Source organism: Coloeus monedula (assembly GCF_965178545.1).
Source record: "Coloeus monedula genome assembly, chromosome: Z".
NCBI lineage: Eukaryota > Metazoa > Chordata > Aves > Passeriformes > Corvidae > Coloeus > Coloeus monedula.
This window is the reverse complement of record NC_138822.1, coordinates 32,481,549-32,495,925: the sequence shown is the minus strand read 5'-3', so window position 1 is coordinate 32,495,925 and position 14,377 is coordinate 32,481,549. Positions and strand designations below refer to the sequence as shown.

Genomic DNA, 14,377 nt, shown 5'->3' with positions numbered 1-14,377 from the left:
TCTATACACTGTATGTATTCTAGGTGTTTCACGTGGTCCCAGCCCCGTCAGCCTTGGAAACCAGGACACCTTGCCTGTTGCAGTAGCCCTTACTGAATCTGTTAACGCCTACTTTAAAGGAGCAGATCCCACAAAGTTAGTTAAATAGTGAATTGTGTTAAATGTAATGAGTTACAATAAGAAAAGCCACTGGGTCTATGTTTCATACTGTGGGGGGGAATGAGTATGCATTAGAAGGGGAATTCAAAGGGTTTTTTGCACTGGGTGTGACTGTGGGTATAACAGTGGCTTTATTGCTCTGTAATGGCCTGCGTCCTGCCAGAAGTTCAGATATACCTGCTTTACAAATATGTCTTCAGTGAGAGCACTGAGAATTACAAGGATTTTTATCATTGTCAGGTAGATGTTACATGTAATTTTGTGCAGCTGAAAGCACTCATTCCCTGTCACCTCCATTGCTATGCTACTTAGGCCTTGCCTAGGCATAGCTGTGCCATGTTTTCAAAGCCTGAAAAATATCCAAGACTACTGTATGCTTAAGCAGTTAAAGCTTTTTCTTTCTTATTTCATCTTACTTCCAAGTTGAACGTGACAGTACATAGTCACATTACCTTCATTTGAGATTGATTTTCTGGTTTTAATTCAGTTCATCAGATTGTAAAAATACAGTGGCTGCTTTAAAATTAGTATTATAACTAGGCAGTTTATGAGTTGCAATGAAGCTGATCTTTTTATTCTCTTCTAGATGTATTGTGAAGATTACTGGGGATATGACAATATCATTCCCAAGCGGGATTATTAAAGTCTTCACCAGCAACCCATCTCCTGCTGTGCTCTGCTTCAGGGTGAAAAACACAAGCAAACTAGAGCAGATTCTTCCAAATGCACAACTTGTATACAGGTTTTGTATTTCTTTTTTTCAATGTAATTGTAAACTACAAAATTTGTAAATTATGAGTTGTTGTGTATGTAAATCAGAATTCTTTGCATTCTGGTTGATTTAATTACATATAATTTAATTTTCTGAATTAATCTTGTTCAGCTTAGTTCTCTCCACTGTCACTATTAAAAATCTCAGCTATTACTGGACTTAAAACTTGTGCTGAGTATAACAGGAGCCATAAAAAATAATGTGTAAATGTGTCTATGTTTTTATATGTATTTTATAAATAATTTCTTTATACAGGAGTAATAGTGGTAAAACTAAATGGTGAAACAGTAGGCTTAAATGGAAAACAAGTAGTAGGAGATTCATGTACTCTCATTTGCCATCTACTAGGGCATTTTAAAGCTGACTCATTACACTAAGATTCTTTACATTATTATCTCTCAGATGTGTAGCAGCATGCTTGGAAGAATTTGTAAGAAAAAAGGTTGCTGATTAAGTACAGTAATTGTTGAAATTGCACTTGAAGATACTATTAAAAAAAAAAAACAACCAGAAAATCTGGAATTTTTTTAACAGAAATCCGTTTCAGCTGAGCAGTTTATATTTCATTTATTGGAGATACTGTTTGAACACTAAGTTAAATGGTTTAAATGCTGTCTTTTTTAAATTACTAAAATAATGAATCCAACCATGTGCACGTATTCTTTTTTATTTAATTTCATTTTGTTAGTTCATACTTAAAGTAATGAATGATTCACACAAAATTAAGTTTAATCACTGTTGGCTATGACAGTTTATAACTGAAAAGTTAGCAGAGCTGTATCTGACAAAGTGAATTATACTGAAAAAGCATATTTTGCAAAAAAAGGTTAAAATGTCTAGTGTTCTTGTATGAGTGGTGTAATATTTCACCCCTAATTAGTGATCTTTCTTTGTAGTGATCAGTCACAAAGTGACTCCAGTACTAAGGATTTTTGGATGAACATGCAAGCTATAACTGTCTACCTCAAGAAATTATCAGAGCAGAATCCATCTGCATCCTATTACAATGTGGATGTTTTAAAGTATCAGGTAAACACTTCTTTCATTTTGGAATTTTTAAGGAATTCCAGCAGATCTGATGTCTACCCAGAAATTAAAAGAATTATTCTTTGTCTGCCAGTATGGAGATGAACTGTCATGCCTCATCTAGACCAATTCTGGGTATGTCTCTACTTACAATACATAAACTCTGCCCAGGCTTAGCACATTCCTGCTATGCTTCGTGTCATTCCCTAAGATACAGGGCTTGTTTCAGCTTGCTAGTGCATCAGCCCAATCCCACAAGCAAGCTTCAAACACTGCTCTTTTTTTTTGGTATTTGTCAGCAATGTCAAATTTTCCTTTAAGAGATTTGGTGGGGACTTGCTATAGTTAGTACTTGTACTGTCTTTTGAGTTTGCAATTGTCTAAGTTTTGGATGCTGTAGCTGATGAATTTTAATGCATGGTTATGGCTTGCAGTTGAAAGAGAGTAGGTTTAGATTAGATATTAAGAAAAAATTCTGCAGTCAGAGAGTAATGACTCACTGGCACAGGTTGCCCAGAGAAGTTATGGATGCCCCATCTATCCCTGGCAGTGTTCAAGGCCAGACTAGATAGGACTGTGAGCAACCTGGTCTAGTGAAAGTTGTCTGTGCTCATGATGAGGGTGGGTTGGAACTACAATCTTTAAGGTCCCTCCCAATGCAGACCATTCTGTGATTCTGTCTGAGAATGTATGACATTCTGATTTCTCACAATGTAATAAAATGGGAGTAGTCAGAATGCATTTACTGAGGGACAGTCATGCTTGACCGAGCTGACAAACTTCTATGATGATTTCCCCTGTGGATGAGGGCAGAGCAGTAGATATTGTCTGCTCAGACTTCATGAGGCCTTTCAACCCCATCTACCACAGAATCCATGTAGAGAAGCTGGTGAAGAACAGGCTGGATGAGCAGACACTCAGGTGAACTGACCCCCAGGTGACATATTAATTTTACATTTTAATAGTTTCATTAATGATCTGAATGATGGGACAGAGGCAAGTTTGCTGATGACACCAAATGGGGATGGCCCTCTGGATAAACCAGAGGGTCATTCTGCCCTCCTAAGGGAGCTCAACAGGCTGCAGAAATGGGCTGAGAGAAACCTCATGAAGTTCAACAAGTGCACTTGGGAGTCACCAGCTGGAAATGAGCTTGGCAGAAAAGGACCTGAGGGTTCTGTGGGTTACCATGTTGAACATGAGCCAAGCAACTTGCTGCTCGTGCTGCAAAGGCAACAGATTGTGTCCTGAGCTGCAAAGTATTGCTAAGTGAAGAGAGGGGATCCTTCCCCTCAACACCACACCTGGAGTGCTGTGTTCAGTTCTGGGTTGTTCATTGCAAGTGAGACTGGATAGAGATCAGCAAAGGACCACGAAGATGATGGTGGGACTGGAGTATCTGTCCCGTGAAGCAAGGCTGAGAGACTTGGGACTCCTAAGCCTGGAGAAGGAAAAGTTCAGGGAAATCTCATCAATACGTATAAATACCTCAGAGAGGACATAGAGAGGACAGAGCCAGGCTTTTTTCAGTGGTGCCCAGTGACAGAATCAGAGGCAATGGACACAAGCTTAATGACAGGAGATTCCCTCTGAACAGCCAGAAACACTTTTTTCCTGTGACAGTGGCTGAGCACTGGGCACAGGTTGCTTAGAGGGGTGGTGGAGTCTCCATTTTTGGAAATGTTCAGAATGTTTGGAGCTTAGGCAGCCTGCTAGAGGTGGCTCTGAATGAGCTGGAGGGTTGGACCAGACATCCTCCAGGAGGTCTCTGTCAACTTCAGCCATTCTGTGAATCACCGAGAGGATGTTCTGGCTGTTAATAAAATGTCTTCATGAATACTTAAGGCAGACTCACCTCAAAGGGAGAACAGGGATTTTCTAGGCCTGCATTGAAATGTCTGAACATCTGAGACAACTCTCTACACACAAAAACCCCCTGAAAATTACTTGTCAGTCCAACTGTTCATACCTGTAGTTTCCACATCTGCCTAGTATGGTTTACTGAACCTGCATAAAGGTTCGCTTACTGAACCTGCATAAAGGTTGGCTTACTGAACCTGCAAAAAGCATGTTAGGCGCACAGAATTAATGAGAAAGATGGAAGGAAAAAAACATTTGGTTTGCTGAAATGAGTACTGTGTATTCTTCTGTAAAAATGAGGCATTGGCACGTGGAAGCCCAGACATATAAGAAAGGTTTTGGGCTGACAAAGAAAGGCAAGAGTGTGCACCAGGACACAGGAGATTCCTGAAGTAGATTGAGAATATGGCTGAGATGCATCAGTGCAGTAGAATGAGCTCAGCTACAGAAGCAGCATTCAACCCTCCTGCAGCAGGCAAATAATGCTTTGAAGAGATAAAAACTGTTCCGCTGGCTGCCTGTCCCATAATGACAGGTGGTGTTCTCTGCTGCTGGTTGGTTGGGCAGCTGAATTGGCACAGCACACAACTGCTAAGGATGAAGTAATTTCGCTGCAAGCATGCATGTTGCATAAGGCAGAACACAACAAAAAGAAAGTTTACAAAACGTTATAAAAGAGCAGGAAGGAGCCTCATAGGCCAGACGGAGTTTAAATCTTTTCTTTAAGTATTTTAATTTAAAATTGAAGTAACAGGAATTCCTTTAGGCAGCAGTCTTCTGAATTCTGTAATTAAGGACCCAGGGGTCAATTGTTCTCTTGGTATTTTGTCAGCACTGAGACTTGTATTAGTTACCATCATCCCCTAATTCTGCCCAAAAGGTGGATATTTTAATTAAATTGTTTTCAATGGTTTATTCTTTTACAGGTGTCCTCAAATGGCATACAGTCAACTCCCTTGAATCTTGCAACTTACTGGAAATGTGATGCTGGCACTACTGATGTGAGAGTGGATTATAAATACAATCCAGAGTCTATGAATGTGCCTAGTATGCTGTCTAATGTCCAGGTTGTGGTACCAGTAGATGGAGGAGTAATAAACATGCAGTCACTTCCACCTGCAAAATGGTAATATCAATACTTTTCAGTATTTTTTCAGATTCATTTCAGTCTATTCTTTAGTATCATAGCCTGAAAAATTTCACAGGAAGAAGTAGTAAAATGTGTAGTATCAGATGTCTAGACATTTGTGGTTTAAACAGATTACGTGCAGCCAATTCACATAAACTGAGACAGTAAGTACCATCCCAGCTGTGTAATAATATAAGCCTTTATGAATTTTCCAGTGTTAGCTTTATTTTGGCCAATAGATTGAATAGACAGTTTTAATACAGTAATTGGAAATGGTTAAAAAACATTTTCTCTGTGTGTGTATAAATGTATTCATATAAGGGGATTATATAGAAAAAGTAGCAGAAATGCAGTTTTTAAAAAGATTTCCTGATTGTTCTAGCTTAAAAATTAGCTTCTATTGGAAATAATTTTAAAACACACCTCAGTAACTGAGGAGCTCTCCATAGATCAGGTAGCACTGTCTCTCAATTCAAGTGTCATGCAGATTATTAGACTATCAGCTACCTGCCACCACCTTCTGAGCCTGCATTTACAGTAGCACTTCAAAGTGTGACATAGATATCAAGAAATTATGTTACTGCAAGTTTGTGGAAACAAACAGAGGGTAGTGGGACTAGACAGAGTAGTACAGCCCTGGAGCAAAAGGTGAGCAGAAGTCAGTCACTGTGCCTGTGCAGCATATACATACTTGCCCAGCTGTAAATAAATCCTGGACTGTTTATTCCCCAAATGGTCTTTTTAACATGAAGAGGGCAAAGAATAGCACATTGAAGGAAGTTAGAAGTTAGACTTTGCTAACCTTATTTCTTATAGATCAGGTTACCTTACAAAGCAAGGTTTAAAAGAAAAATAAACACGATGCATTTATTGGGTAGATTCTAATGTTTTTGGAGCCAATACAGTTACAGGTGTTTATTGGACAATGTAGTAATAAAGTATCATTTTAAGTGGAAAAAAATCCTTACAGGACTGAATCTTTCTTGACTTGGTATTTCAAGGAAACAATACTTTTAACCAAATTTTAAGTTTATTCTGAACAAGAATGTATTCAGTATCCTATCTGAATGACACAACTACACTGTGGTGAAGCCAATCTCCCTGCCCAGGCTTCTTCCACAAACCCTGTGTAATGAAGCCAGAGTAAAAGCAGGAACACCCATCCAGAACACCTAGTGTTAGCTGGGAAGACTTAGGGATACTTGCATTAGTGAATTCACCCAGACAACTTCCAAAACCCAGAATTTTGAGCCTGGCAAGCTGAGCAAAAAAAAAAAAAAATCAGTTATGTCCCAGGCAGGTATAGTATTTGTGATGTACTACCTGTTCGGTCTAGTGGATTGGGTGGTGGGGTTTTGGTCCTTTTTTAGGAAAAAAAGTGGCTTATAGCTTGACTTCCTGTGAGTAAATGCTACCATATGTGCTACTTATGTGAGCATTTCAGTCCTACCTCAATGCCAAGAGTAATTTCAAACCTATCAGCACTTCATGCTGCTCACAGCTTTTAAGTTGTTTACTTTCCTTTGATGCAAGTACTAGAAAGTCCTCCAGGAGTTAAAATGCCCTGTCAGCTTAGACACTCTTGGTACCCTTTTTTGCCCCTTTACGGTTTCTGAAGTTAGCTTGAGCAATGTGTCATGCCAGTTAGTGTTACTAGAATGGAAATGAACTAAATTCATGCTCTCAGGATTCTCACTTAGGGGAGAACAATCAACATTGCTCCCCAGTCTGCCATCATCACGAAGCATCAAGGCATAGCTTCCAGACTGCTTCAAAAGTAACTTGTGCTTTAAGACTGCAGAGGGTTTTGAAGTTTGGAGCCATAGGTGGGGACACAGGACAGTGTTAAATGTGTAAAAAATTGTATAAAATGTGTAAGCAAGTGTGTTCTTCTGAGCTTGCTGCTCTGGAGTGATGCAGACACACCCTTTGCTTTTCCTCTTTTCCTCCTGTAGTTTTCCACAGACTTACCTTAAATGTGCAATTATTTTTATAGACTTCCATTTAGAGATGTCTGTACCAGTGTAAATCAAGAGAAATAAAGTTCTAAAACCAGTGCTTATAACTAACCTACTGTAGTTTTCCACAGACTTACCTTAAATGTGCAAATATTTTTATAGACTTCCATTTACAGATGTCGGTACCAGTGTAAATCAAGGGAAATAAAGTTCTAAAACCAGTGCTTATAACTAACCTACCATTCTCTTACAGGAATGCAGATCAGATGAAAGCATATTGGAAAATATCTAGCATTTCAGAGAAGTCTGAGAATGGAGGCAAGTTGAACTCTTTTGTTTTGCTTTCTTGTACAGAAAAATTTTAACAGTAAACAGGTGATCATCTTAGCCTCTATACCCTCTAATTCCTTTTTACACATTTTCTCATGCTGTATCCCATTTACTAGTTCACCTTCTTCTCAATTAATTGCTTCCTGAGAGATTCCATTATGAGTGAGATGTCAAAATATAAATTAATTATTAGCTATACAAGGGAAAATACTGAAGTACTCTGAAAGCAGTTAGTAGTTCTAAAACAGAGTTTAGATGGGATAGGAAATTATTGCATTCATGCCATTTGGAAGTGAGCAGTTACTCAAATGAAAATGGGTTTAATATCTGTGTCTCTCTACACATGGATAATTTAAATACATTAGAAGGAGATAAATGGAAGAACTGGGAGTTTAAAAAAAAAAATCCAGAAGTCCTGTGCTTAGATAGATTATTCTTGACCAATATTTTGAATCTTGGTTTTAACCGTAATGACTCCAGGAAAAAAAATTAATCTATGCACAGCTGCTCAGAGTGGTAATTTATACAATATTGCGTAAGATACTGATAGTTGTCCTCTGCCCAGTGCCTTTCTCTTAGCTCTAATTGATGTCACGACCCTTGCAGTCTCTGCAGGTGCAATATTTTTTGAAGTAGTACAGGAGCCAAAGGGAAGCATCTCATCCTCAAAGCCTCTGTGGAGAAATGAACAGCTAATGTAAAGGAAAGGCCTTTAGTCCTCTTAAGAATTTAGTGAAGGGGATTGTGAAATCACAGATTTGCCTGTAAATATGACTTGTTTCATATAGAAAACACAAGCATGAAAAGAGAAGACAACTTCTATTCCTGCAAAGGCTGCAGAGTGTCTATCATTCAAACAAAATTAGAGAGAATTTTATTGGACAGAGGTGATTACTCTAGTCTGGTGTACTTTGTCCTTCACTAACCTCACAGTTCTTTGCTATCTGTCTTCCATTACATTGGAATAGCCCGCTCTTTTTTTTCCTTTCTCCAAACACTGTGGCTTCTTTTAAAAGAAAAAATCGTACTGAAACATAAATGCAGCCAGATGAAGAAGAGCTGTACACCTACAGAGCAGCACAGAATTGGCTGCTAGTGATCCAGTTTGCATCTTGTGTATTGACAGCAGACTTGCACATATCCCGCTGCTTCTGCTGTATTCTTTCTCTTTCCACTATCTTTTCCTCCCCTTTTCTTTGAGTATAAACACGTATAGTGCTCTCAGTTCAGGAGGAAGTAATACTGTGCTGATCTTGCACTTACAGAAGCAAAGAGAGAAGTTGCACAAACACTGTCCATGTCAGGACAAGTGTCTTCAAGTCTTCTTTCCTGGCGGACAGCATGATAAAATGTTTTGGGGGTTTTTATGGTCCAACACATTATGTGATCTGTCAGTTGGAGAGAGATAAAACACAGAACAAACTTTCAAAACACTTGAATATATGAGTTTCCATCCTTAGAGTAGAAAGAATTGCCACTTTACAGAAATAAGGCAGACCTACTGAAGAAATTAAATTGATCTTAAGCTAAATTTATAAAGAACAAGACACTGTGTGAAACAATTTCTTCTAGTTCCTGCTTTTACCTCAGTAACATTTCAGTTACTAACTTTCCTTGTCATTTAGCCGTTCTTATTGATAGGAATAGCAAGTTGTTTTAAAGTAAATGTATTCCATTTTTAATTATTTAAATCTCATTTTCCCAGCACACTTCCCAAGAACAAGAGAAGACCTGTTATAAAACTAGAAACTGGTAGCAATGTGGGGATTTTTAAAATGCCTTTCATTGCCTACAGAGACATACTTAAAGTAATTTTGAACAATTATTGCTTTATAATAGTACCAAAGTGATGCCACTTCACCACTGTGTCTGAAAAAAATCAACTGAAATTTGTAATAAGTATTTAATCAGATCTTTTCTTTAATAGAAACATAGTAATTGCTTTCCTCTGGGTACATTACTGTAGAACTGCTTTTCTTCCAATGTTTTTGTTCATGTACTTTCATCTAGACAAATCATGACAACTTTTAAGTGTTCTGATGTAGTTTCAAATCTGCTAGTGAAAAGCAGATAGTATCTACCCATCTATCCATCGGATACCACCTACCATGAGATAGATGGTGTTAAGTACTTAGAGACCAGCAAGCATAAATTATTATAGGGACCAATCAGATAAGTAGTAAGTGATTGCCAGGCTGTCTGATATGCACATTTTTTATAATCTTGCAGAAATGTATATTGTTTCTCTTTAAATCATTCACTAGTCATTGTCTTTGACAGAGTTTTGGAAAAAACAGACTTGTACTCTTACCTCTTTTGATAGTATATGTAGGTCAGCCACTAGGAATAAATCTCAAAGCTCACCCTGTTAGTTTCACTTCTTACTACTAAAAATTTGGAGACATCATTTTGTTCTTGCAAAACAATCAGCTTCTCAATTTTGTTGTTTTTATAGGTTCTGGATCCCTCAGGGCAAAATTTGAGCTTTCAGGAGGACCCAGTAAACCAGCAACACTTGCAGTGCAATTCATTAGTGAAGGAAGCACGCTTTCAGGAGTAGATGTGGAACTTGCAGGCACTGGCTATCGGCTTTCCCTTCTTAAGAAGAGATTTGCCACTGGTAAGACACTGACACGCTTATATATTCAAATTAATATTATATATTTGCTAGTGTTAAATTCTAAAATACGAAACTGTTAAATGAGTGATGTATAAATAGTTACTCTTTATTGAAACATTTCTGACAAGTCAGTTTGCTTTTCCATAGTTATTCAAACTGCTCCAAGGAAAATATTGACAAAATCTGGTTTATCTACTGACTGCAAAAAAACTTACCTTTGTTTTTCAGGACGGTATATGGCAGACTGTTGATGTACCTGTGAAAGTCGTCAGATCAGGAGTGCAAGAAACCCACTCTGCCCTCTCTAATTTTCAAACACTATTTTAACATGCATTAATTTTTCCAAAATGTTGACCTACTTTGAGGCTAAACTACAGAAAGTAAATGCACTTTTAAGAGTCATTTTGAAAACTTTTTATTACTTTACAATAGCACTGAAGTTAACTTCAACACTGTCTGTAAATGATCAACTGCAATACTTGGGGAAAATTTGTTGAAAAATTAGTAACTTTATATAGATGAAGTCAAAATAGTAATCTGCAGTTGTAATGAAAGTATGAAATTTTATGTTGTACTGTAAACATTAAGCCTAAAATGTAGGGGAGTTAGTAAGAAATATTTGAGCTTTTCATAAGTAATACTCATTTTTCAGATTCTTTAATTGCCAGCTTTTAATTGACAGTTTATAAAGATAGCAGAGGCTAAGTCTTGTGTAGTTCTATCCACTCATGCCACAAGACCAGCTGAGTTAGAGATGTGTAAAAGTAACTTGATGCCCATGTATCATTGTTTTATATAGGGGTTTTTTTTTTTTAACTAAGTGCAATGTGTTACAAATTGCAAAACACAGCGGAGATTTACATCTGCAATTAGTCAATTTTTTGGGCCTTGTGATTGAGTTAGTGCGGTAGATTTAATTTATTTTTATATTAATTGCATAACATTTGTGCCTTTCAAAAAAAAAGCCTGTGCCTATCCAATTTGATACTCATGTGCCTCACTTCCTTTTTCAAAGTTTGGCTCTTCATCAAGGAAGTGTGGTATTTGTATTATACATACAACTGTTTAAAAATTATTTTCACTGCAATTTATTTAGAAGGCAGGTTTGCAAAAACTCTAGTTAAGAAATTTAAAATAGTGAATTACTTCCTCGTGGAATAATTGCAATAAAATGTGGTTTTATTAAAGGGAGATGCATCATGCAGGACACAGATACTTTTTCATTAAGTAACTTTAATGTCACCAAAGAGGAGAATCTGAAAAATCAGTGAAGATAGGAAAAACAAACTTCTAAAAGCAAACAGCATTACTCTTTGCTTTGGCAATAAGTCTTCAGACTTCGAGTGCTTTTGGGGATGTGTGATGTGAATGTACATATAGTACTTCAGGAGGCATTTAAAAAGGATATTTTATGGCTGCAGGATGACAAATCCTGCCATGTGTTCGTTTTTTTTTGTAACTACCAATTTTAATATTTGTATTGTTATCTAATCTGCTTGCTACAGCCTAAGCATGGGGATGTGACACATCAGTAATAATTTTTTAAAGCAAGTCACTAATTTAGAAAATCTTCTACGTATTTGTATTACCAAGTTGGCTTTTTTTAAATGTTGAAATCATAAGCATTAAGGCAAAATAATACAATAACCTGCATATGAAATTTCTAAATGAACATTTAGCATACTAGTGTCTATTTCAAATTCTCTATTAAAACAGTAAAACGTGCTTGAGTTAATTCATGCAAAGCCAGTAATGAATTGGACTGCTGAAGCTTTACAAGAAATTATGCCTTTGCAGAGGCTGCATAAATTGTAGTGTACACTAGACATTTTTGCAGGTGAGAGTTTCATTGTTAGTACTAAGAACATACTGTACTGTAGATTTGATTGGTAGAGTACATTTGGCTCCTAATTTGCTAATCTTATTGATGATAAATTTATAACTCATAAAATGGTACAGTCTTTTTATTGGAATTTTAATTGTAACATGCTTTACAATCAAACTGATTAACACAACAATACTTGATAAATGAAAAACAAAACCTATTATTGCTATTTTAATCAAGTATTATATTAATTTCTAAGTTAAATGAAGTAGTTAATGTTTCAGCACTTTTAAACTAGCCTTCATTCAGGTGTTTTTCATACATTTGCATTGGGTGCAGGTTACAATTTTGAAGCCATACAAGTTTATATAGACATTTTGTAAAGAAACTCAAAAACAATGTAAAAAGTACGTGTAGCTATCTGATAATGAAAAAAATAAAAAGTATGTAGCAAGCTGGTTCTTGCTTGTGTATACAGCAATATCCCTTGTAGCTGCCTCCTAAGAAAACTAATTTGTAAACACAACTCTAAAGGATCTGAATTTTTATGATTTGTTACTACATTAGACTGTAAATTAGAGCATACAAGTTTATCTTACAAAAATTGTAAATACTTCTGAATTTTCATAAAATGTAAATTTAAAAAAATGTGCACCCATAATAAACATGTAATATATAAATTAAATACTGACTGATGTTACCTGTACTTTTGCAGTTAGTTCCACAGATCTTCTAAGGTAATAGAGCAAAACCACGCCTGTATTAAACGTTTTTAAAGTGTCGATTGATTTTAAAGTGATATAAGGGTAGAGATCATTATGAACTCTTTTGTATATTTAAAAACAGAGGTACATGGAAAGATGACTTCTCCAAAACGTTTCATCTTTACTAAACTGGAATGTCTGAGATGTCTATACTGGCCTATGCCTTTACTAAATTGATATGCTTCACTAATAAATTAGATTAGGTAAAACTGTGGATATGTTTATGAGAAAAATCCTAACTTGTGGACATGAGCTGCTGTCTGTAAGTAGTGCTATCAAATGCTGTAAATTCCCTGTCTTCCTTGATAAGAAAGGTATCATGTTGTTGCCTATATCTTCTTGTGTGTGCAGGAGAAGAATTAGTGACAGGATTAAAGTAATTCTTTCTGATTTCTAATGTTCCACCAGTCACAAAGCGTAGAAAATTTAGTACTTCTTCAGCGTTCTGGGTGGTATAGTCCTTCTAAGCTTTGAGCACAGAACAGAAGTTGAAACTGAACAAATGTTTTTGAATCTGTTTGTTTCCTACTAATACCAAGGCCTTTAGAAGCTTAGTAAGTAATGACTTATTAAATTCACTTTCTCAGCTGGTTGGATATCACTGCTATAGAGGTACCATTCTTGTCATGCAGGAAAGCAATAGTCCAAGGGCTTGATTCTTATCTTCTGCTGGCAGGCAGGAATGATGAATGCAAGTGCTCAGTGGTCAGACTGAATGGTCCATCTAACACAGTAGTCTCTCTTCAACACTGGTGAAAGAGCACACTAGAGCCTTGGAGAGCTCATGTGTCATTTGCTTTCTGCTCCCCCAGAGCACCTCAGTTATTGGATAAGGATGTAAAAAGGTGTTGCTCAGTTCTTCTAGTATTCATTGAATTTAAAGTTAACAGATCTGACAGAGGCTGCTCTGGCATGTCTGTTGACACTTGACTTGCACCCAGGTGCTGTTCACAACTGCTGCAAACTGGATCACTACTGTCAAAGCAGGTTTGTGATTATCTAAGTACATGATCAGGTAGTTTTTCAGGGAAACCTATCTCTACCACTGCCAAATAACATTTATGTAGGGTATTTGAAGGAGCTAAGGTATTTGATTATGAACTGGAACAGTATGCGAGTTATAACTGGTGAGTTTTGCTATCTAACTAAAATGAAAGGTCTTGCATCATGCCAAAAAGAATTACATTTCAAGTCTTGTATGTTTGCAAAGCTTAAGATACACAAATGTTAAGATGGCTATCTTTTGTTTTGCAATTGCTAGATAATTGGCTTCCATTTCAGTTGTTATGAAAGGGAAATTATACTTAAGAACATGCAAGACAGAAAGTCAGGAATTCCTCCAAGCATAGAATAAGCTAAAAACAGTTCAAAGTACTAAAGCAGCAGATAACATATCTACTGTTGAGGTGCTCTTGATTGGACTGATTACCAAGTCTCTCAACTGAAAACTTAATGTTTATCTTTAACTCTACATACTATTACACCAGTAAGTATTCCTCCTCAGCTCACTTTGACCTCCATGTTTACTGGCATGTTGATTTTTGGGTTCTCCCCAAGTTCATTCAATAACCAATATAAGGCATACAGTCTTAAAAGAATAAAATAATCTTAAAATACAAGAGGCCTCTTCTGGATTCTGTTCAATTACTTATTGAACATTCAATACTCTAATTCTGCATTTTCTGTAACTGCTTTTTTCACTTCCTTTGGAATCCATTCTTCTTGATTTTAAATCTGGGATGGCCATTTTAATGATTGTAACCTCAAATATTATTTTTGTTTGCCATTGTCCCAGCTAAATTTATTTTAAAAGTCTTGTTCTGTAACTTTGTTATTATTATTACTCAGCAGGATTTTTTTAAAGCTTAATAATCATAAGCTACAAATCATGCCAATTTCACTACTCTGATTATTCAGCTTTTCCTCTTATTGTG

At 36.6% G+C, this 14,377-nt stretch overlaps 1 protein-coding gene across 6 annotated transcripts in view; it reads left to right on the top strand.

Moving 5' to 3' along the window:
* The window catches only part of FCHO2 (FCH and mu domain containing endocytic adaptor 2), a 94,972-nt gene extending 81,020 nt beyond the window's left edge, over positions 1 to 13,952 (top strand). For all 6 annotated transcript variants that reach the window (XM_082301919.1, XM_082301915.1, XM_082301918.1 and 3 more), the window contains 7 exons: positions 24 to 135; positions 746 to 901; positions 1,828 to 1,960; positions 4,744 to 4,943; positions 7,158 to 7,222; positions 9,690 to 9,854; positions 10,083 to 13,952. In XM_082301919.1, coding sequence (XP_082158045.1) covers positions 24 to 135; positions 746 to 901; positions 1,828 to 1,960; positions 4,744 to 4,943; positions 7,158 to 7,222; positions 9,690 to 9,854; positions 10,083 to 10,105 — 854 coding nt within the window. In that variant the 3' untranslated portion in view covers positions 10,106 to 13,952. The remainder of the gene's footprint in view (positions 1 to 23; positions 136 to 745; positions 902 to 1,827; positions 1,961 to 4,743; positions 4,944 to 7,157; positions 7,223 to 9,689; positions 9,855 to 10,082) is intronic.
* The last annotated feature ends 425 nt before the right edge of the window (positions 13,953 to 14,377 follow it).